This window comes from Drosophila ficusphila, unplaced genomic scaffold (genome assembly GCF_018152265.1).
Source record: "Drosophila ficusphila isolate 14025-0441.05 unplaced genomic scaffold, ASM1815226v1 contig_414, whole genome shotgun sequence".
In the NCBI taxonomy this organism is placed as follows: Eukaryota; Metazoa; Arthropoda; class Insecta; order Diptera; family Drosophilidae; genus Drosophila; species Drosophila ficusphila.
This window is the reverse complement of record NW_025064328.1, coordinates 7,567,697-7,589,309: the sequence shown is the minus strand read 5'-3', so window position 1 is coordinate 7,589,309 and position 21,613 is coordinate 7,567,697. Positions and strand designations below refer to the sequence as shown.

General features: G+C 47.0%; 10 protein-coding genes across 11 annotated transcripts in view; 8 read left to right on the top strand and 2 right to left on the bottom strand.

Annotated features, from left to right (window-relative positions):
* The window catches only part of LOC108090364 (hormone receptor 4), a 73,961-nt gene that overhangs the window by 27,014 nt on the left and 25,334 nt on the right, over window positions 1–21,613 (bottom strand). The gene's annotated exons all lie outside the window — the stretch shown is intronic.
* LOC108090367 lies at window positions 233–1,890 on the top strand. The gene has a single exon (XM_017188997.2). The coding sequence runs from the start codon at window positions 320–322 to the stop codon at window positions 1,220–1,222; it is 903 nt and encodes a 300-aa protein (XP_017044486.1). The 5' UTR covers window positions 233–319; the 3' UTR covers window positions 1,223–1,890.
* LOC108090376 lies at window positions 2,242–2,984 on the top strand. The gene has a single exon (XM_017189006.2). It carries the CDS (start codon window positions 2,369–2,371, stop codon window positions 2,858–2,860), a length of 492 nt encoding a protein of 163 aa, XP_017044495.1. The 5' UTR covers window positions 2,242–2,368; the 3' UTR covers window positions 2,861–2,984.
* Window positions 3,299–4,273, top strand: LOC108090374. The gene has a single exon (XM_017189004.2). It carries the CDS (start codon window positions 3,486–3,488, stop codon window positions 4,200–4,202), a length of 717 nt encoding a protein of 238 aa, XP_017044493.1. The 5' UTR covers window positions 3,299–3,485; the 3' UTR covers window positions 4,203–4,273.
* Window positions 4,424–5,292, top strand: LOC108090372. Its single transcript, XM_017189001.2, has one exon. The coding sequence runs from the start codon at window positions 4,518–4,520 to the stop codon at window positions 5,286–5,288; it is 771 nt and encodes a 256-aa protein (XP_017044490.1). The 5' UTR covers window positions 4,424–4,517; the 3' UTR covers window positions 5,289–5,292.
* LOC108090371 lies at window positions 5,307–6,618 on the top strand. Its single transcript, XM_017189000.2, has one exon. It carries the CDS (start codon window positions 5,582–5,584, stop codon window positions 6,401–6,403), a length of 822 nt encoding a protein of 273 aa, XP_017044489.1. The 5' UTR covers window positions 5,307–5,581; the 3' UTR covers window positions 6,404–6,618.
* Window positions 6,702–7,562, top strand: LOC108090375. The gene has a single exon (XM_017189005.2). It carries the CDS (start codon window positions 6,868–6,870, stop codon window positions 7,387–7,389), a length of 522 nt encoding a protein of 173 aa, XP_017044494.1. The 5' UTR covers window positions 6,702–6,867; the 3' UTR covers window positions 7,390–7,562.
* LOC108090368 lies at window positions 7,875–9,298 on the top strand. Its single transcript, XM_017188998.2, has one exon. It carries the CDS (start codon window positions 8,220–8,222, stop codon window positions 9,084–9,086), a length of 867 nt encoding a protein of 288 aa, XP_017044487.1. The 5' UTR covers window positions 7,875–8,219; the 3' UTR covers window positions 9,087–9,298.
* Window positions 9,125–11,636, top strand: LOC108090365. The gene has a single exon (XM_017188995.2). It carries the CDS (start codon window positions 9,371–9,373, stop codon window positions 11,594–11,596), a length of 2,226 nt encoding a protein of 741 aa, XP_017044484.1. The 5' UTR covers window positions 9,125–9,370; the 3' UTR covers window positions 11,597–11,636.
* LOC108090370 lies at window positions 11,647–12,727 on the bottom strand. The gene has a single exon (XM_017188999.2). It carries the CDS (start codon window positions 12,618–12,620, stop codon window positions 11,763–11,765), a length of 858 nt encoding a protein of 285 aa, XP_017044488.1. The 5' UTR covers window positions 12,621–12,727; the 3' UTR covers window positions 11,647–11,762.

The following is a 21,613-nucleotide window of genomic DNA, read 5'->3' as shown; positions in this document are numbered from 1 at the left end:
TCCATAAATTTCTTAAGGATTATTATCAAATACATATATCATTTTATTTTGTATTCAAACAAAAGCCAGAACCCTGGAGTTTCAATTGATCCGTAGATAGTTCCTTAAGTACCGTTGTTCCTTAAAATTGGCTGATATCTGTTTCTATTTCGAGGATCTTACAGAAATATGTATTCAATTGAGATGAAGTTGGCTTTGACCGCCCACTCCAGCACTTTGGACCATAGACTCAGTCAGTCTACACTCAGTCCTCGGCCTATTAAAACTGTTTTCGATTCATTTCGGCATAAAAAAACAAAATTTGGTGAAAAAGTTCAAGATGTTGCGAATGCTGCGTCAGAAGTGTCGTTCGCTCATAGACAGAGGCTTGCCGTGCCTGGAGTCGATAATGAATGCCTGCACCCAGCTGAAGGGCAACTGGGCCAGGGAGCTGAGGCCCCAAATGACGAATCCTGGCGGTTCCAGTGTTCTCCGCCAGCACCTGGTGCGCCGCAACTACAGCAGCAAGTCCGACGACAACTGCGGGGCTCCGAAGGAGTGCGAGACAGAGGCGACGTCTGCTTCCAAGAGCTGTGGTCCCGCCCGCTTCAAGGGCACCATCTGCGATGCGGGCAAGGCCAAGAAGAAGGCTGCTCCCGCAAAGGAGAAGCCCAAGGCGAAGAAGGCCAAGAAGTTCAAGTCGATGTGGGACATCCCCGGCTGCGAGTACGAGCCCAAGTGCGATGTGAACGTGCGCCTGGACATCAAGCACTACCGCATCTCGAACAAGGAGGCCCGCGAGTACCAGGTGACCTGGAACGAGTGCCCCCGGCTGGTGATCAAGCCCAAGAAGGTGTGCATCCACCACAAGCACCCGCGCCCCAAGCCCTGCCGTCGCCAGCGAAAGGAAGCCTCGGCCACCGCCCGGCCCTCGATGCCCATGCTCAATCCCATGGAGTGCAAGTCCCCGGAGGATGGCAGTCCGTGTCCCCGCTGGACGCTCCCCTGCTGCAAGCCCAGCCGCGTACCGCCCAGCTGCCACAGAGTGCGTCGCCTGACCGACTGCAAGAAGAAGCCGGCTCCCTACCCCAGTTTCTCCGAGTGCCAGAGGGACGAGCTCACCAAGGCCCCTCCCATTGAGTGCCTGTGCCTCCAAACTCCCATGGCCTGCGAGATGTGGGCGGAGCTCAGAAGGAGGATCGCCAGAGGCAAGGGAGCTGTGCTCAAGTGCGGTGAAATGTAGGCGGCCGGGAGCGGTAGCTCCTCCGATGAGTTGAACTCAACAACTGGGCACATTCCTGCCCGTACTTCACCCCAGTCTACACTTCAAAATTCCAATTTTCAAATACTTCCCAAGCCATAAACTCCATTCGCCTTTTTCGATCCCAAACTCCGAAATTCAAAATGCTGCCGGAACAATGCGGGAAGATCCTCCACAGAAGCCTCGTGCCCTTGGCCATCCGGTTGTCCAGCTGCGCGGGTTCCAAGGGCGGCAAGTCGGACTCCAAGTGCAGCACCAAGTCGAACAGCAAGCCGGAACCCAGTTGCAAGCGCTCCGCGAAGAAGAAGAGCTGCTCGAAGGTGCCAACTCCCTTTCCCAGTTACTCGGAATGCAAGAGAAAGCCCACCGATCCAAAGCCTTCCAAGGAGTGCGATTGCTGGGACTTCGACAAGTGCTGACTTTGGGGATTGGAGGACAACCTGGAACTACGCTTCATCCACAGTGTCACAAAATTCAGACTGAAGACTCAATAATTATAATTCGATTCATGTATACCGTTGGTGGCGTTGGAAGGCCAGGTGTCTGTCCATGTCGAACTATTCGCGTTTATCTGGGCACCGATTTTGAAGCTTTATCTAAGACCGACTTCTTACCGACGTTAGAAAATATAACATTGCAATAAGTTTCAAGTCAATGGTTTCCATTTAATGGGTTTGAAAAATAGATTTCAAATATGGATCTTGTTAGGAGATTTTTCTTTGTTGAGAGTTGCAAATGGAGCTCAGTAATGAATATAAAATACTCGGATATTATTTAATATACCAGAAATGTTTCATATGTAACGATTCTGAATATATTTGGCAAAAATAATTTTTGAGAAAAAATTGTTCGTTGGCCTTCGTAAAATATCGCGATAAGCTAACGCCTAATAAAATTGAAAGCCAAAGCCTACTATCTAATATATATTTTCAATAAATAGAATCTAGTGACCTTTTAGTTTTTCTTAGGCGGTTCCCGTCAACCTGAGTTTTCCAGTTTGTTCATTCTCGTATTAAGCCTTTAGGAATAAAAACCGTTTTTTATTCCGGTTCCCTGATCTACAATCATTTTTCGCTTATAAATTCTTAGTTGGTGTTGAAAAATTTCAAAATTTAAGGCTGAGCAAATATGAATTCGTCGAAAGCTTTGGTGAGCAGCAAGATGGCTTCTTTTGGGTTCAGCAGCATGGTAAAGAGCCGTGGGATGAAGCAGGTCCGCCTGGATGACATCTTCTACAAGCCGGGTGGCACGCAAGATCGTGGTTACCAGCGGACTTGGGGGAGGCAAACTGCCGAGCAGCCCGAAGATGGCGAGCGCTTGGATGACACAAGGTACATTCCCGGGCGCTGGAAGGAACGTGAATATCAAGCAACCTGGCGGGAACCCGTTGCCGAGGAAGAGGAACCGCAGGATATCCCAAGGGACTCGCATCGTCAGCAGGAGCGCCCAAGTCCCCCAGTTTCCCAGCGCCGCCTCGATCCCAAGAGGCGACTCCAGAGGATCGTCATCCCCGCCAGCCAGTTCATCTCCCAATTCCTTTCCACCCAATCGAGGAACAAGAAGCGCAACCTCGAGGCTGCCGCCGATCGGATGGCCTACGACGAATATCAATTGGCCTGAAATGTCAACCGTTAAATTATCGCCGACTTAAATTCCCTTTGTTCGCATTTTCACTTTTAAATTTGGATTTGGCAAACACAAATCAATAGTTCAAAATAAATTGTTCAAATAGTTGTGCATTGAAGTTTCAAATGATCTTGTTACTTTGTCTTTAGCAGTAAATCCGACGTACTTCTTAAACGGTTAAATTGCAATTTAATTTGAAAGTCAATAAAACAATTACATGGTATATCCCATGGACATATTATATGTAAGCAAGAAAATTCAACCTTTGCAAATTCATAGTGTACGTATTATTATTGTGTAAAAAGCTAGGTACATTCCATGTTTTATAAAATTATAATTTGCAATGATCACAATGATCAATTGGCAGAATATGGAAGAATATTGTATTACATGGTATAAAACAAAAACATTCCCATTCCAACCGATCTTAGTTAGCCATAAATTCAACTTCAACCCCCAACTGTAAAAATAAGGGAGCAATACCCCTTAAATTTATATTCCGTAACGAATCACATGATGAAATTTTTGCAGTGACTTAAATTTTTTTATCATATTTTAACCCAAGACTAAATTTGTTCAGTGTGAACGATACCGAAGCAATTAATTTACCCAGATCACCATGATGCTTACGAAGAAGACGCTTTCCCGAGCTCCAGCCGCCATGAGGAGTGGACTGCCACTGAGGATCAACCAGGTGCGGGAACTGGAGACTAAGCCCAGCACCTGGGCGGATCTAAATAGATACGATCCGCTGAAAAGGCCGATGAAGGACCTCTGCTGGAAGGCGATGCCGAGCACGGAGTTCAAGTGCCGCTCCGACGCCGAGTTCAGTGCGGCCGCCTTTCTCGACGCCCAAAGACGGTGTCTGTGTCCCTGTGCCAGCGCCGTCCCGCCGTCGGACCTCACGCTCTACAAGCCCTCGGACAAGCTGAACCGCCACTACCAGCGCACCTGGTGCGAGTGCGAGGTGGAGGAGCGGAAGCGCAAGGCGATCTGCACCTGCAGGCCGGTGACCTTTCCGCGGCGACCCCGCCGAACGCCTCCGCTCGAGAAGGTTTGCGCCGACGGCAGCGAGAGCCTGGGGCTGGGGTCGTGCCGGCCGAAGAAAGCGCCGACAACCTGCCCCAGGTTCAAGCTGCCGTTCTGCAAGGAGGTCAGAAAGATCCGCTGCGGGCCGTATCGACCCCACGCCGGCTGCATTCGCCCCAGGACGAAGTACCCCAGCTTCTCGGAGTGCCATCGCGACCCGCTGCCAGAGGTCCCGCCCCCATGCTTCTGCATCAACCAGCCGGCCATGTGCGAGGTGTGGAACTACTACCGCATGAGGAAGTCCTAGAGTTGCCCAGGTCGTTCACCAGTTGCCAATTGCCATCCAACCGTTTTGAATAAAGCAAACTAGGAGCCACACTATTTGACTTTTAATGGGTTGGGTTAAAAGAGACTTAGCTTGCAACTAGTTAATGGTTTTTACTAAATAAATTAAATAAGAATTTAACTATAGGATTACAAGATATTTATACGGTAATTTTTTGCGAACAGGGAATCCTTTGACGAAATTGTCAATTTTTGCAGCTCCAAAAAAATTTAAAATTTTTAAAAATTTTCGGCCAACGCCTTTCTAAATTCTCCAATCCAAGGAAACCCGGGCACCATGCTCACCTCAAAGCTTCGCCTCCGCCCAGGACTGATGCGACTCAGCAGTCGCTGTTACAATTGGGGAAACTACGATGCGAGTTCTGGGGAGTGCTGTAAGATGCGCGACAAGGAGACCACCGAGTGCAGCCCGGAAATATGCCCCCTCGACGACCTGCCGAACAACTGCTACGAGAGATCCCCTTCGCACAGGAGGCAGTACTCCAAGTACCTGCAGGAGATCTACTTGCGGGGAAAGCCAGATCCCGACTGCGCGCTCAAGCTGATCCGCCACGACGAACTCCACTACAAGCCGTCGGACAAGCACCGAAAGTTCCAGCGAACCTGGCCCGAATGCCCGCTCATTTGGCTCCGGCCCAAGGATGTGTGCTGTCCCAATCCGGAGAAATATCCCCCCATGAAGCGGCGCGTTCGTCCCCCGCAGCAACCGCCGTTGTCGGCCATCGAAAGGCACCTCTTCCAAATGGATCTATTCTGCAAAGCAGTTCTCAAGGCTCCAGGTTGCAGGCAGAGCCGCAGGCCTCCCAAGTGCAAGCTGCCTCCCTCCCCCTCCGATTGCTGCAAGAAACCCGCCCCAATGCCCAGTTTCTCGGAGGCCTGTCGCCATTTGATCCCGAGGTATTGTGGCATCGAGTGCTCTTGTCACGGGATTCCCAGTGCATGCGAAGCACTGAACGCTTACCAACGGTGGAACAAATCGCGAAGGAGCTGCATTAAGCCCCTGATTGGATACTCTCCCTACAGATCTAAGATGCGCTTTCCCTTCTAAATGTGGGCCATTGTGTCTGAGTCGAAATAGCGATATCTTCAAACTATCTGAAGATCGTTCACATGAGTTTTCAGCTTGACATCCACTTAGTTTTCTGCTAATGGAAATTGATGGCCTTTGCTTATGTCAACGATAATTTCGGGCAAAAGTCACTTGAAACGCCATCTTTTCGGTTGTTAAATTTTGATGGAGATGACCAAGGTTTCCCACCCTTCCCAGTCACAACCCGAATAATGTTTCATAAGCTTTTGTAAAATCAGGAAACCCAATCAAAATTCTCCCAAAATTTGAGGATGCGGTCAGCACTTCGCACTATTTGCAGGCAGGCTTTCCGAGGTTTCGCCTGCAAGGTGCCCGCCTTTCCGGACTTGCCGTGCCCTCCGCCTGACCCAAAGTGCTTCTACGTTCCAGATGGCAATTGTAAAAGCGCCGAGGAAGTGCTGGCTCGCGAGCTGCCCCGTGAGAAGTTCCTGGAAAAGATGGAGAAGCACGAGGCGAGGTGCTGCGTCCTGCGATCGATTGCCAAAAATCCCTGCACCCCGATGACGCGGCCCAAAAAGGTAAAGGAGAAGCCGGAGAAGCCCTTCCGGTCGATGTGGGAGCCTCCTTGCGAGACGGAGGAGCAGCCATTCTGCAAGGACATGCTGCCGCGCTTCGATGCGATGTACTACAATCCCTGCTATCCACGCTGCTACCAACGCACCTGGGTGGAGTGTCCGCCCGTGAAACAGCGCTTGAAGAAGGTCTGCTGCCTGGACGGCATCAAACCGCCCGAGGTTCTGTATCGCAACACGGACCCCTGTTTGAAGACCTGCGGATTGCCCTTGAAAGAATTGGGACCCCCATGTGAAGAAGTCGATTGGGAACGCGATCCGTGTGGCAAGTGTCCCAAAAAGTCTTCGCCATGTTGCAAGCCACCTCGCTGCAATCCACACTGTCGCCGTTCCAGAAAGCTCTCCCAGTGCACCAAGCTTCGAGCTCCGTATCCATCGTTTTCGGAGAAGAGACCTTGGGTCAGACCGCTCCGGAAAAGGGAGTGCAACTGCTTGGAAAAGCTACCCCAATGTATAATTATTCGGGAGGAAAAAAAACGAGATAGGGACATCCGGAAATAATTGAATCCGGAATAACGCAAATCGGAACTAGTTTCTAGCGCTTAGCAATGGAAGCAAGATGCCAATCATTGCTTGGCTCTAGAAACTGGGTTTCCGATTTCCATAACTATCACCTACCCCTACTTTAATAGTATAACTCAATCTATAACTAGTTTAGATGTGGCGGAGATAAAATTATTTCAAAATGATAATAAAGAACCATAAATTTATAAAGAGTATTTAAATTGTTTCTGAGAACCTTAAAAAAGAATGTACTCTTCTGAAAAAAGTTCTAGCAACCAGGCAGCTCTGCCTCGGCAGTCATCCATATAATGTTTTGTTTCTTTCGGTGTGTCCCATTTTTAAATTGAAAAACAGGCTTCCAAATCGAACGTTTCCATTGAGACATTACCGAACAGAACTCGCTTCACACGCAGGAAAACCAGAAAGCCAAGAAGGCCAGAGAGAACTGGAGAGGATCCAAGATGACTACATCGGTTTTGGCCACGATGTGTGCTGAGCGGCTGACCAAGCTCCTAGTTCGCTATTCCCGCACTCAGCCGTCGGTGGTGCGGAATGAGTCCAACTGCGTCAACCGGGTGTTGAATCCTTTACCCAAAACCGAAGCCACTGCAGCCTATCTGAAGCCAATGACCGCTGATGGCCAGGTGCCCCTTCAAACCAAGCACGCAGGAAAGTGGCAACCGAGCATTTCGAGCATTGGCCAGAGATTCCAGCGGGAGGCCATGGATGAGCTGAGTGCCAAGGCCAAAGATCGTCTGCTGCCGAAAAACGAACCACGATATCTGAGCTTCTCTAAAAATCAATCCTTTTTCCCCAATAAGTCGAGGGGACTGGAAGATTGGAAACACCTGGGGACTGGACGGTACTCCCCTTCATTCGCCACAATGTTCCAGGGCCAAAGTGCCCCGAGTGCACCAAAGAAATCCTTTAACCAACATTTCCTCTCCCTCGATCATCAAAAACTGTTTCGGGACTGTTTCTGACCGAACACGAGGAGTACTCTTTGATCTTGGTGCCAAACTCATCCGCAGCCCAACCACAACATTAAGTTCTCGGAGTTGTGGCTTAGTTGTGATTGTGCTGTGGCTGGGATTGGCAACAAGTATCCATGATTATTCACAAATCGACGCATTAAAGAGTGTTTTGTGTTAAATAATTTAATTCTTATTGATTGGGGAATCTTAAAGTTAAGGCAAAAGAGAAATAAATTTAGATCGTTGTAACCTTATGAACCATAGAAGCGAGAATATTGGAATTAAAATTTAGATTACGCCCACAGCCGTGAAATCCTGCTTCACACCCAATTTTTTATGATTAAGTAATAAATACGCAGCGAATGCCGTTTTTCAAGTTTCACCACGCCCACTTTTACGACCACCATCCGTTTGGGCGTATCCACCTCCATATCTGGCGCTATATCCATTTCCCAATACAGGGATCAAAGACAATGCAGATACCCTAACCCATGCAGACATCCTGATCAGTCCCTGCACCTTACTCAGTGCACCCCATTTGGTTTCCCACCCGGCGTTAAATCTGAGTACCCAATACTCGGGGCACTCGACTACAGCAAGCTATGAGAATATTATTCGGGAACTTTCCTAACAAAATGTTCCTGAAACTCGAGTTTATTTTATAAATTATGGTAAATTACAAATATCTCTTCAGATTTTAGGCCCAATTGACGTCCGAAAATGCTTTAGGAAGCGTCAGATTGAGGAACCCCCATTTTACTCTCGACCTTCTACTTTGGCATACGTTTTGGACAAACATTTCCTCTTCTAGAAGGAATTCAAATTTAAGTTCGGCAGGCATGCTCAGCCTTTTGGCCAAGAGGATTCGGCTGATGCCCAGCATTTGGGCGCCCGAGACTTCGGCTCGGATTATTCACATCAGCGCTCAACTGGAAAGGAGCTGCAAGTCGGAAACACCATGTCCGGAGAGTCAGGTGCCCATTTGCAAGACGATCAGGAAGCGACCCTGCAGTTCCGCGGATCCGCCGGTGCGTCCTTGCAGCGAGGAGGACTGTTCGCATCCGCGATATCCCTGCTGTGTGAACACCCGCATCGCGGGGAATCCCTGCATGGAGCCGAGTAAGAACGACCCGCCATTAGTCTCCATGTGGGAGGGAATCAGCGAGAAGAAGCCCCGGCTGGGGGTCATGTGGCAATATCCGGAGGAGTGCTGTCCGCCGTGCGGGGACGTCCGCTTCGACGTGCTCTACTACAAGCCATCGGACAAGTGCCGCGACTTCCAGCGAACCTGGTGGGAGTGCTGTCCGCGAATGGTGCCCAAGCGGGTTTGCTGCTGGTGCGACGCCATTCCGCCGGAGGTTCTGCGTCGGGATCTGCCCATCTGTCCGCGATCCGCTTGCCTGGCGGACCACGAGAAGAAGCGCTTCAAGTGCCTGAACAAGAAGTCCAAGGGCTGCACTCGCGTCCAAATGCCGTGCTGTCGAACCTCCCGAATTCCGCCCAATTGCAAGTGGTTTCGGTCGCCCTCCGACTGCGAGAAGATCAAGTGCCCGTTTCCCAGCTTCTCCGAGTGCGTCCAGGAGGATCCGGCCATGATCCCACAACGTCCACCCGAATGTAAATGCCTGGCTAATCGGTCGCTTTGCGAGGCTGTCCGACAGGCCCAACGCTTGTCCAAGAGCAACTGCTCAGGCTCCAAGGACTAAGAGCTTTAAAAAGATGGATTTCTTAGCTGTGAGCTCTACTAGGATATATGAAACATCCTGTGTAACAGATATCCTAACAGAGCACACAGCTCTAAAGTAACCCCTCCACCAGAAAACGAATTCTCACCCAGTTTGTTTTCTGGTGATGATGGGTTTTCCTGCATCAATCACAGCAACCGGAATATCAGCCAGTAAATCTGTCAGTGGAAATAGGTCAAATACCTCACTTTATTAACGGCCACCTTTCGAAACACTCGCTTTTAGGACTCGATCAAAATTTTAAAATGTCTCGAGTTTCGGTGCTCAGCGGTCTGACTCGCTGTGTTATCCGCTCCACCAGGACAAGGAAGTGTATCCTGCGCTGTTTGTCGGATAGATCCGATTCACCCTTCATCCCACAGTCTTCGGCAGAAGCCCAACCGAAGCAAAATAACTTGGAAAGCGAAAGCCACCAGGAGCAGTCAGGTCACCTTTTTGTTTTGCCGGCTTTAAAAAATCTGCACGACAAAGAGGAGATAGCAGAGGATTGCGATGATGGCATCACTGCTTCGTGGGGATGGAAAAACAACGAACTGGACGTCGAGCAACTGGCAGGACTTCCCAGTCCCAGCGAGGCTGAAGATCCATATTTGAAGGCAGAAGGGGAGCACGAAGGCGATCAGATATGCTACACCGAAGCGGACCATTCTGAGATCCAGGAGGAATTGCAGTTCGAGAGAACGAGAAGCCTGCGCGAACAGCTGAACCAAGATCTGGACTCCCAAGAATCCTTCTCCGGCTTCGAGCGAAGTACCCTAACTTCCGTGCTGGAGAATGTCGACGTTATGATTCAGGAACTCAGTAAAATATCCCTTCTTCTTAACACGCTATATCAACAGAAATTCGCTTTGGCAAACGAAGCTCCAAATCAAGACGAGAACGCTATGGGTAGAATCTACTCCGAACCTAAAATGGCTTCCTGGGCACTTGACCAATCCCGTTTCAAAAACAAAATGGATCATGAGAAGGAATCAGCCGAGTCTGTTTACTCTGCTTTTATGTCCGATTTGGAAGATGTTACTTGTCGGAACTCTAACACAGCCAATTTGTTATCCAAGCAAAAGGAATTCGATGCTTTAGAGAGCCCTTATGTATTTGCTGACTCGCAGGGCGTAGAGACATCGGATCCAACAACCGCTGATCTGACACAAGAAATAGGGGAATCTGGACAAATTCAGAGTGTCATGGGTAGATTAAACACAGATCCCGAAATTGCTTCTTCTGCATTTGATCAGTCCTGTTTGGAAAAGGGTCTGGATCAGGAGGAGGAATCAATTCAGTCTGTTGCATCCCAGGTAACCGCTTCCATGTCTGATCAGGAAGGTTTGGAGGAATCTGAGAGTTTTGGGAGCTCAATGTTTGAGCAAGGAAAAGTTGAGAATGTAGAGAGCTCCTTTGTAACTACCAACTCTCAGAACATCGAGAAATCGGAGCCAATAACCGCGGAGCTGGCACAAGAAACAGGGGAATCTGGACAAGTTGAGAGTGCCAAGGGTAGATTCATTTCAGGTCCTGAAATGCCTTCCTGGGCTTTTGTCCAATGCTGTTTGGAAAAGAAACTGGAACAAGAGGAATCAAATGCTTCTGTTGAATCCCAGATTCAGGAAGGTTTGGAGGATATTGAGAGTTTTGGGAGCTCTGACATAACTAGTTCAATGGTTGAGCAAGAAAAAATTGAGGATGTAGAGGACTCTGTTGTATCCACTGATTCGCAGGAAATCGAGGGATCGGAGCCAATAACCGCAGAGCTGGCACAAGAAACAGAGGAATGTGAACAACTTGAGTCTGCCATGGGTAGGTTCAGCTCAGGTCCTGAAATGCCTTCCTGGGCTTTTGTCCAATCCGTTTTGGAAAAGAAACTGGAACAGGAGGAGGAATCAAATCAGTCTGTTGAATCCGAGGTCAATACTTCTGTATCCGATCAAGAAGGTTTGGAGGAAGTTGAGAGTTTTGGGAGCTCTGACATAACCAATTCAATGCCCGAGCAAGAAGAATTCGAGCTGAAAGAGAGCTCCTTTGCTTCAACTGATTCTCAGGACATCGAGGAATCGGAGCCCGTAATTTCAGAGCTGGCACCGGAAACCGCAGAAACTCAACAGATTGTATGTGCAGACGACAGCCATGAATCCAGTCCCTCAAAAACTAATGAGATCACTCCCGAAAAAGAAAACAGGCAAGAGATTCAGCCCGAGGAGCCCATCCACACCTACAGACCCTTCAAGACCATCGAAGTGCCAGTGGATGAACCATCCAGTAGCGTGTCTTCCGAGTCAAGTGAAGAACAATCCCCGACGCAGAAAGCCTCCGACTTCGTTGGCTTATTGGACAACACAGGGTACAGGGTTTGTACCAAGCTCACGAAGTCCGAGTCCCGTCAACTGATGCGTTTGGCTCTGCAGCAAGCTCTCGACGATCTGGAGTCCGGGAAAAGCACGTATAAAGCCACCATTTTGGAGGCCGACACCAAGTGATAACGAAACACTTTAATAAAGTTACAAAATTAATAACACACGTTTATAAATTGATTTATCGGGAAAGGAAGTCTATTTTCTTATCCTTAGGTATATGGAACTGGTGAATGTTTCTCTGCCCTGTCTTTATTTTGTAACAAGCCAACAAAAAAAGTGTTAAAATTTATTATTTTTCCTTGTCCACATCTTCCTTTAGCTTCTCTATCTTTGCCTTTAACTTGCTCATTTTCAGTTTCTTGAGCGCTTCCTTTCTGGCCTTCTTGGCCCTCTTGATGGCACTGGGGCAGACGTGGTTCTCGCCGTGGATCTTGACCCACTGGCGGCCCCGTTCCGCATCGCAGAGGCTGAGGGGAGTGGTGCACTCGCATTCGCGGGGTCGGAAGGGTCTCTTGGCCAACGGAGGCTGTTTGCACTCCGACCAGCAGGGCATGGGGGCACACAGTTTGCGGCAGCAGCTTGGTGTCTTGGCCGCATGGCATCTCGGCGGACGACGGCCTGGGACGCAGCGCGCCAAAGGAGCGAAAATGGGACAGGGTCCTGCGGCCGGACCTAAAGTGGCCCTGTCGCGCCTCTTGGCCACTCGACGGGCGGGATCGAGGGCCTCCAGCTTGTCGTAGGCGCAGATCTTCTTCTGCCGGATCATGAACTTGGGGCACTCCACCCAGTGGCGCTGGAAGGGACCATCCTTGCAGGAGGGCCTGTAGTACAGCTCGTCGAACGAGGGCAACGGCTTGGTGCAGTTGGGTCCGCAGCAAAGCTCGTTGGATCGGGTAACCACGAAGGGATAGGGCGGCGGAAGGTTCTTCGGGGGATCCCACATGGATTTGAACCTATCTTCTTCTTTGCAAAAGGCAGCCGGAATGCAGTGCGTCCGTACCTTGCACTCCTTTTTTCCGGAGGGAGGCGGTGGGGGTTTGGGTGGCTTTGGAGGATCCGGAGGACCGGGCGGCTTTGGCGGCTTTCCCGAACTTGAAGAGCCGCTCTGCCGGAAGGAGAAGCCCTTAACAAGGGTTGACCAAAACATTTGCCGAAACTTCTGCTATTCAAAACGGAATTTAGACTTTTTTTGGTGAAAGATGGAACTTTGTAGTTTTATAAGTTTTTTAATTTATTTGGCTTGCCAGGCCTGCTATAAGAAAGAATTGGTGAAATTCGGAAGAGGGTCCTGTCGCACACATTCACTTCGCCTGCAACTCAACTTCAACGCAGCGGCGACAGGCAACACAAAATTGCGAACAGCGGACTGCGCATGTTTAAATTTAATTGAACATTTAGCCAAATTAAAATGCATTTTATTACGCAGCCCCAGCCGCCGTTTCTGGCCTGGAAATGCAAAACAACGCGCGCCCAATCAGCCAGGCCAAGTCAAGAAAAGCCAGCCGAGCTGGCCAGGCCCGTAGACAGATGGCGGAAAAGGCAAGGATGCACTTAAAAAAGTCTAGTTAATAACTTAATTAATTAAATTCCAAATAAAAGTAGCGAAAATAATATGTTTACATTTCAGTCCAAAAATAAAAGCCAATCAAAATGATGTCTAATCTGGTAAGCCAACATATTTAAATCTTAATAAAATCAAGACTAAAGTCAATGCAAATCAAGCAATGGAGCAAAATATAATGAATTCTATTTTTAAGAAGGACTTACTTTAAATTCTTATTTCATACTATGACCCAGTTAGAATGAGATCTAATTCATGCCCTAATTGAGTTGTGAATGAATAGATTCAAAGACCATTTGCAGCCAGGTTAGGAAAATTCCAAATTTTTTCCCGTGCAATGGCAGAGGCAAAGCCAAAAGCTAAAAGCCAAAGACGCTGACTGGGCCTAGGCACGCAACGGTTATTTAGTTTTGTCGGTTTTTCGTTTCGGCCTTAAGTTGTTGGCAGCGCTTATGCGAAATTTGGCACAGATTCGCGGGCAGATTCGAAGCTATTCGAAGCTATTCGATTCGACTCGATTCGGCTTGGATCGGTTCGGATCGGATCGAGGCGGAACTGCGAGGACAGGCCGCACTGCAAACTGGTTGGAGACAGGCTTAGCCAACATGCGTTCTGCAATTGTTTAATAGCCTAATTAAATGTGCGAGGGAACAGGTTGGCCGCTCCGGGAAAGTCGGGCATATGCAAAGCGAAAGAAGCGGAGCCACTGTCATGTATCGCCGACCGATGCGATGCGAAGTGATGTGAAGTGATGTGATGTGAAGTGAAGTGATGTGACGGGACAGTGACTGCCATGCGGGTGGTTTGTCAGCTGCTAATGCCAGTCTCTCCTTTTACTCCTTTTTTCCTGTTCCTTTTTCTGGCTCGCAATTACATTTGGCTGTTAATTGCATTATGCATATTTATGGAAGCGCTCCGGCTGCAGCTCCTCCTCCAGCAATCGAGTTAGAGAAGGAAAGGGATGGGAATCGGGGAAAGGGGAAAGGGAAAGGGAAAGGGGGAATGGGGAATGGGGAAAGGAGACGGATCCGGCGACAATGCCGGCTCATTAGCATACATCAGCGCGTTAAGCTCGAAGCGAGTGTCTGGCTGAGTTACGAACAGCTTTCCACTGTCTGCAGCCGCCATCATCGTCATCCGCTGAGTGGCTTAGTGGGTGTTGCCCTCTAATTTAAATTAAAATATGAAAAATACTCAACGGGCGGGAGGGGGGTTCGTGCGGCTGCGAACAAAAACATCAAGCTGGGAAAACTGAAAAACGTGCAGAAAAATCAAATCTAAAATAGCTGCTGGACATGGCATAATCAAATTGTGTACACTGGCCAACTGAAGGAAGCAAAGGAGTAGGGAAACCACTACTGTCTGTGTGTGAGTAGTTGTAACTAATTATATTATTATGATTTGCGATAATTTATCTGCCTTAAGCGTTTTATAGAAATTCAAGAAAATCTATTTTGCTGGGCGGTTGAGAAGTATTTGTAATAAGTTTATTATACTGAACGTGAGATTAAAAAAAATACCTTTTTAACTTTCAATAAAGGAATTTAATCATACAGAGGCTTATGGTTATGTGTAAATATTTTAAAAATTGTTTTAGCAAATGCTTTTTAAACATTAACCTTGAACTGTAATATAGGTGGAAAGGTGTTCTAAATATTCCCGATAAATTCAAGCAGAAAAAAAGTTTTTTCTGTCTCATTTCTAGCTGTGGCACTTTAATTTCCTCGTAGGCATTACTCCAAGTTTCTCTTTCTCGCCGACACCCAAAAGTATTTTCTCTGGAATGCCCAAAAGCCAGCCGCTCTCGGCTGAGTTTTACCATCTCAAGAGTGCGTGGGGTTCCCAGTTCTCGAGGAGAAAGCTGAGAGAAGCCGACAAGAGCCTTCTGAGCGCCTAGTAATCCCCAGAGCTGCGACGAACAAAATGAGAGGCAGCTGGAGAGGAAGTTGCAGCGAAGGAGCACGCGAGCGTAATTCGCACAAATGGCCATAATAAATAAATATGCCATTAGCCCGCTTGCCAACTCCGTCCGAATTTGCACATGCAGAAATATTAGACGGCATTCGTATATCAATGAGCCGGCGAGCGGACGAAAACTTTCTAATCGCAGTATAATTGCAGGCGACTGCAGGCAAAAATATAAAAAATATAAACCGAATTAAGAAAGCCAAAGGAAGGGGAAATACACGTAGCATTGGCCACAAACATGGCAAGCGCTAAATTATACTGCCAATTTCGCAGGTGGAGAGCATAAGTCATGCAAAGCGTACAGCAACTTATGATTGGGAAACGCTGGTAATCAGTTTGTTAACACCCGGCGACAATTAGCGACTGGGTTAAGTGCTTGGCTATATTAGACCATAAGCCAATCGGCCGTCAATATAAATTCGCAGAAATTTACTGCGCAGCCGCTCGCACGACATTAGCATAATTAAGTTGAGTCGCGTCGAGAACGAGTTTCCATCCGCAGATTGATACTTCTGCTCATTTGGAGGCTATCAGTGATCGAGCAGCGAAATGCCAATTAGGCCGACCTTAATGCCGCCCAGCCCCACCCAATTAGGCGGAAACAGGATCGGGATCGGACCATGGTGCCTTTCGCTCGCTGTGCGGAGGGTATCGTTTAATTGAAATAATTACACATTAAGTGCATTAATTATTTTCACTTGCATGCAAACTGCGAGGACGCCTGCAAGTCGCCACTGCCACTGCCACTGCCACAGCCCGTGGCCTGCGCCTTTGCCTTTTGCCTTTTCGCGTAATTATTAATTTAAGCCATTCGACGACTCCGCTGGGTATCGTAGGCCATTACGAGCTGCAGCGGCAACATCGGCACGACATCCACTTGCAACTCGTTTTGTAGCCGCCGTTAGCTTAGGTCATAATTATTAACGCAAAATCATAATTAAAAATGTATTTAGCCGGACTATGAAATATGTTTTGGCCGCCCCCGAAGGCAGAAGTCGGGGCGAGACTCGTCCGGCAGGAGCCAGTAATTAGCTGGAATAACTCAGATTGTCTTGGGGGTGTGTAATCAGAGGCCTAAAGTGATGAGTGGCAACGCCATGAAATGCAACTCTGCACTATCCGTAGCAATCAGGATGTTTACAAAACATATGTTTAGAATACCAGGTAAATACACCTCTAATATATGATATATGATGAACATTAGTTTAAAAACATTTACCTTACGAATAAGAGAGTTAGCAGAAAGTGAACCGGATGTGTTTAACTCCGCAGTTTAAAGGTCAATAACTTCACCCAATCACCCAAAATATTCCCCCAATTTGCTGTCATCAGTATCCTGTTTGCCGCTGCCTTCTAAACTAATTAAAACATACAATACCCAAATTAATTACTAAAACAGGTTAAGTTGGGCGCATAATAGCCATCTATCCAGCAACTGCTGTCGATGTGGCTCCTGTGGATGTTGCTCCTGTGGATGTCGCTTCTGTCGATGTTGCTCCTGCACCTGTCCTGCGAAGCTGCTGCCTGTTGTTCTTGGCGCTTGAATAATTATTGCAGTCAACTACTGTTCGGGTCGGGTATCAACCGGCTTTCGGCGCCCTCCCGGCACGTCAATTGTTTCAACAGTCACCCTCAGACGTCGAGCTTGTTCGGCGGACAACCCGGCGTATGTGTAATATACCCCGCAACGTGTGCACTCGCGGGGTGCAGGGTATGCAAATAAAGTGCTGAATATTTTTACTAATAACTATTTTACCTTAGCGACATGTGTCGCGCTCGCCAACAGAACCACATTTCCGTTGTCCTTTCTGGCCGAAAGTTTTGCGTCAATGTTTTTGGCTTGCGCTGCTCGGGGGGCGTTTGCCCCGCCCATTTTTTTTTGTTCAACTGTGTCGCATATGTCAGCTGCGGCACTCATAATTTATTGAAGCACATAAATTTCACTTAATTGGCAGTGCCAATAATAAAGCACCAACAAGGAAGACTAACGATGACACCAACAAAGTTCTGAAAAGTCCTTTTCACCATCTCCTTTTATTTTCCACATGCACATTAGTTGCAATTTGCGAGTTGACTAATTACACCGCAAAGTCAGTGGTTTATTAAATGGAATGTTTTGCCATAAACGGGCGGGAGTCCTCGAGTCTTTCAATTTCCTTCAGGTGGGTACTCACCCACAGCCGAACTCATTAAACAAACAAAATCGGCCACAAAACTTGTTCCTGCCATTGTTATTTCTATTTTTATTATCTATGCCACACCCAATGCATAGAGTGGAAAATTATGCATTTTTCTTGGAAATTTTCTATGCCATCTGCGGAGTGGATCTCGGCCGCCCTCTTCGTCCGCCTCCTGCGTCTCCTTCGGAGCTCATAATAAACGAATTAGCGCCTTTGGCTAAATGGAAGTAGAATGCAATTTCATTGCAATTATCAAGTGGAGGAGACTGGCTTCTCCTTCCACTCCCGCCGTCCTCCTTTGCATGGCTGGGCTAAATAAACAACCCGGTAAGAGTTCGACTCTGACTGGGTCTGCGCTTTGGACCTGGTCTCCGACTTGCATTTGGACTTGGACTTGGACTTAAACTTGGCCCCACAATGAGCACATAAAAAAATTAATGCTCTCCCGCTCGGCGAAGCCATAAAGGTATGTCTGCTCATGGCCAATTTCTTTCGGGGCCAAAACGCAATGCTAACAAATAGAAAAATTATCGCAATTGTGGCATCTTTTTTATGTTTTCGGTTTTTCTGCTTGTCTTGTGGGTTTTTTCCTCAAGCCAGAGCGAATGTGCATTTAATTTGTGACGCATTCAAACAAATGCACGTGGCAAAAATATTGGATCGAGGAAAGAAATTTAAAAATTTTCAAGTCTTAAAGGTTTTTAAAAAAAATGATGCTAGTTAAAATATTTAAAATAAAGGTAGTAGAAAACAACGAACTTAAAAATAATTAAACAAGTAATGTAAGAGGTTCTATTTCTGCTTTAGATTGTATTGAATGATTCAACATAAATGAAAAGGGTTAGGGAAAATAGGTATAGGTTAATATTTGCACTAATTTGCTGGCAGTGCAGTCCAAATTGTCCCGCTGATGCATAAAACATCAACAATGCGATGCGAAGCGATCCGGCCAATCCGAGAGCCAAAAAGCGAGACACGCTCCTCTCTCGGGGGCCTAGGCCAACGTTTAGAGCATTTTGGCCGCAAAAGAAGCGCAAAATAAATGCCAAAACCAACAGCAACAATAACAGCGAGCGGTAACAATAACACAAGCAACAAATATTATGCCTTTTGGCAACGTTTTTCATACTTCGGACTCGACTTCCAGCAGGCAAGTCGAAGCCACGAACTCCGAGTCCGAGTCGGAGTTGTACTCTTACAAACATGGTCATAATCACGCGTTAAATTAATGAGTTTAAATGCTATTTTTGGCTTTAACTATTGCACACACAAACACACACACACACACACTCAGGTTTAATTGAAGCCAACTTGAGGCAGCCACACAGCGTCTGTGGAGTGTCTCAGTTTCGAGTTCGGGTTCGATCCGGCGGCCCCGGCTGCAACTTCCTCCCGGTTGCCCCGCAAATTATGAGAGACTCAGAGCCAAGTTCAGGCTCAGGCTCAGGCTGAGGCTCAGGCTGAGGCTCAGCTTTGGGCCAACCGGCTTCGACCGCGGCGGCTATATTAAATTTATTTTAATGCCAAACTCCAGCTTCAGTTTCCAGCCCGATCTGCAGCTCTCCGCTCACATGGCCAGTGGGCATGGATTTTATATTTTCTCCCATGCCGGCCAGTTGGCCCAAATCGCGTTTCGCTAATTATTAACCCGATCCCTTTTCCTCCGCTGCAGATGAGTTGGATCCCATCGATAGGTAAGTGCAGATGTGGGGTCAACCGAGATGTGGAACAATTTTCAGAGCCATCTGGCATATGAATAAGGAAAGGTCAAGAGAGCGGAAAATAGGAGTCGCAAGAAGAGGTCGACTGTGATTCATATGCTAACGGATTTCCTAGATGCCAAGATAGGTGAATCAGCCGAGGGCTTGTGGTGATCTATTACCAAAGCAATATAAGGATTCCAACCATTAATAAAAGTTGGGGTGTTTGAATAACTAAAACTCTGTATTTATAATTTGAACAATTAATTGGTTTTAACTTGGCTCTTAGGCCTCGAAATACAATTTTAAAAACATAATGCGTTGTGTTTATTTTTCCCAGTTAACCAATCAAGTCAATTATCACGCAATAGAAATTACCTTATTATTTATGATATTGTAAGCCACAACAAAAACAACCGTAAACCGTTCATGTTTTTGTCGGCACGACGTCAGCCACATTGTTAATAATTTTTTAATACCTCCATAATTAAGACGAAGGCAATTTGCCATTTGCAGTTTGTTATTTTTTTTCCCCCGCTTTTGCGTAAATGAAATGAAATTAAGGCAAGGAGCCGGCGGTAGTTAGAGCCAGACAACGTCAAAATCAACTTGCCAGATACTTATTACATTGGCCCGAAGTCGCTTGATGATTATTGGCATTACGTGGACGTGCATAAGTTGAACTTACTGGCAATATAATTAATTTATACTTAAACTCTCTGACAATTTCAATGTTGCATGCAGCTGGCGCAGAGCCGGCCGAAAGCCGCAAACAACCAGCTCGACACACAAATTGCTTGGTAATTTATTTGCAATTAATTTTGAATTAATATCGACGAAAGACGAGCGGGCAAAAAATGTCTGCGAAGGAATTTGGGTCTTGTCTTGGCGGAGGAATTGGGGATTGCAGTTTTTATGGGGCACCTCAAATGAGGGGTATAATGTGTGAAAAGCTTTTATGCCACGAATCTAAAAAGTTAACCGCTCCAAGACACGGCCATTTATCAATGCATCCACCATTTAAATTACCCTCGCCCCACCCCTTTCGGTGCCGACAATGGGCCATCATCTTTGGCTCATTTGCAGTCAATTTAGCGCTCACGTGGTTAGTCATAAAAATTTTTGCACAGAACATTCATTTAATAAGCAATTATTGCCTGGTCCTCTTTAATATTTTGTTCGCTGCCTTTCTGCTGTGTTGCATTTACGCGTCAAGACTTTCAACTAATTACAAACGATTTACATGCAACACAGCTGGGCGTACGATAACCAGGGCCAAGAACATTGGAGCAAGAACCAGGCCAGGTTTTCGCCTCTCAGCCCAGCCCGGATAATCCCGCCCGAGAATTTGCAACATTTGAAGCAGAATGCAGAAACCGGTTGGCCAGCAACCCAGGAGGATGACACTGCAGCCAGAGAGAGGGGAAAAAGCAAGGAAAACACCCACAAATCCGCTTGGCACGCACGTAACATGCGCGTAGAACACGCGGTTCATTGCGCATGCGCAGCGCGCTCTTCGCCAGAAGCAGTGCAATTTGTGATCAGCTTATAATTAGCTGCGCTCGCATTAGAGCCACATCCGTGCTCGACTTTCACCAGCTGGCGAGCAAAGGCCAAAGGCTTGGCCGGCGGACGGCGGCTCATTAGACGCCCATGAGTCACCCAGCGGGTTGGCTAGCCGGCTTTCAAGAGCCGCCGCCTTGGCCCCAAAAAAGATTGGAAAAGCTCCGTACAGCTGCGTAGTCAGTGGGTCCGTGCAGATCAGACCTCGTAATTAGTTGTAATATATCTCCTGACAAGTCAAGTCCGTTTCGGTTAGGGTATTTTTCGGGTATTTTTTTGTAGCTTTCAAGAGTGAATACAATACTAAATCCTGTATTTTTAGTTGCCATAAAATGCAGGAAATTCTTTCATACCATTCTTTAATAAAGATTCCACTCCCAATAAAAATAGTTTCCACTACAAAATTCTTGACACTCAAAATGTGTTTAACTCATTTGACTGAGACAAAATTTGGTTTAATTTTGCACATCTTGTTGAATTGTTTTGTCCTGTTAATTTACCCATTAAATTATCTTTTTTCAGTACCTACAAAAACTTGCTAAAAAAAAGGAAAATACCCAAGAAAGTGTGTCAATTCGTTTCATTGGGTTCCTTCTGGCAAATTAATTTTCAATAGATTGTACTTATAACTTCATTTTTTCCTCTGGCCTCTAATTCGATTTTTATTGCACCTGGATTTTCTTGTTTGGCGCTGCCAATAGACAATTTATTTCTCATGTACACACATTTTCCTCAATCGCCGCTCGAGTGTGTGTGCTGATTATTTCGCGCTTATTATTTGCTGCCTTTGAGCTTGCGAGCTTTTTTCTTTACTTTTTGCTTAATTTTCAATAAATGTTGCGGCTTTGTTGCCGCTTGTCTCTCCGTCGCAGTCGATTACTCATTTGACTGCATGCACATAAATTTTGTGCACTTTTCCATTTTTTCCTTTTTCTATATTTTGATTGCTTTATTTTTTATTAATTGCTTTTTACAGCATTTTGTTAGTGAGTGCCAGGCGGCGGAGGAGATACATAAGTAGTATCTCGGTGGCTCTGAGTGTGCGTGTTGTATCGTGCGAGCTGATTGTGTCATTAGAGTGGATCGCATTCGACGGATACTGAGACTCCGACAGAGACAAAGCGGCCCAAATGCCACAAAATGCGGTCGAAGAGATACTCGAGACCAT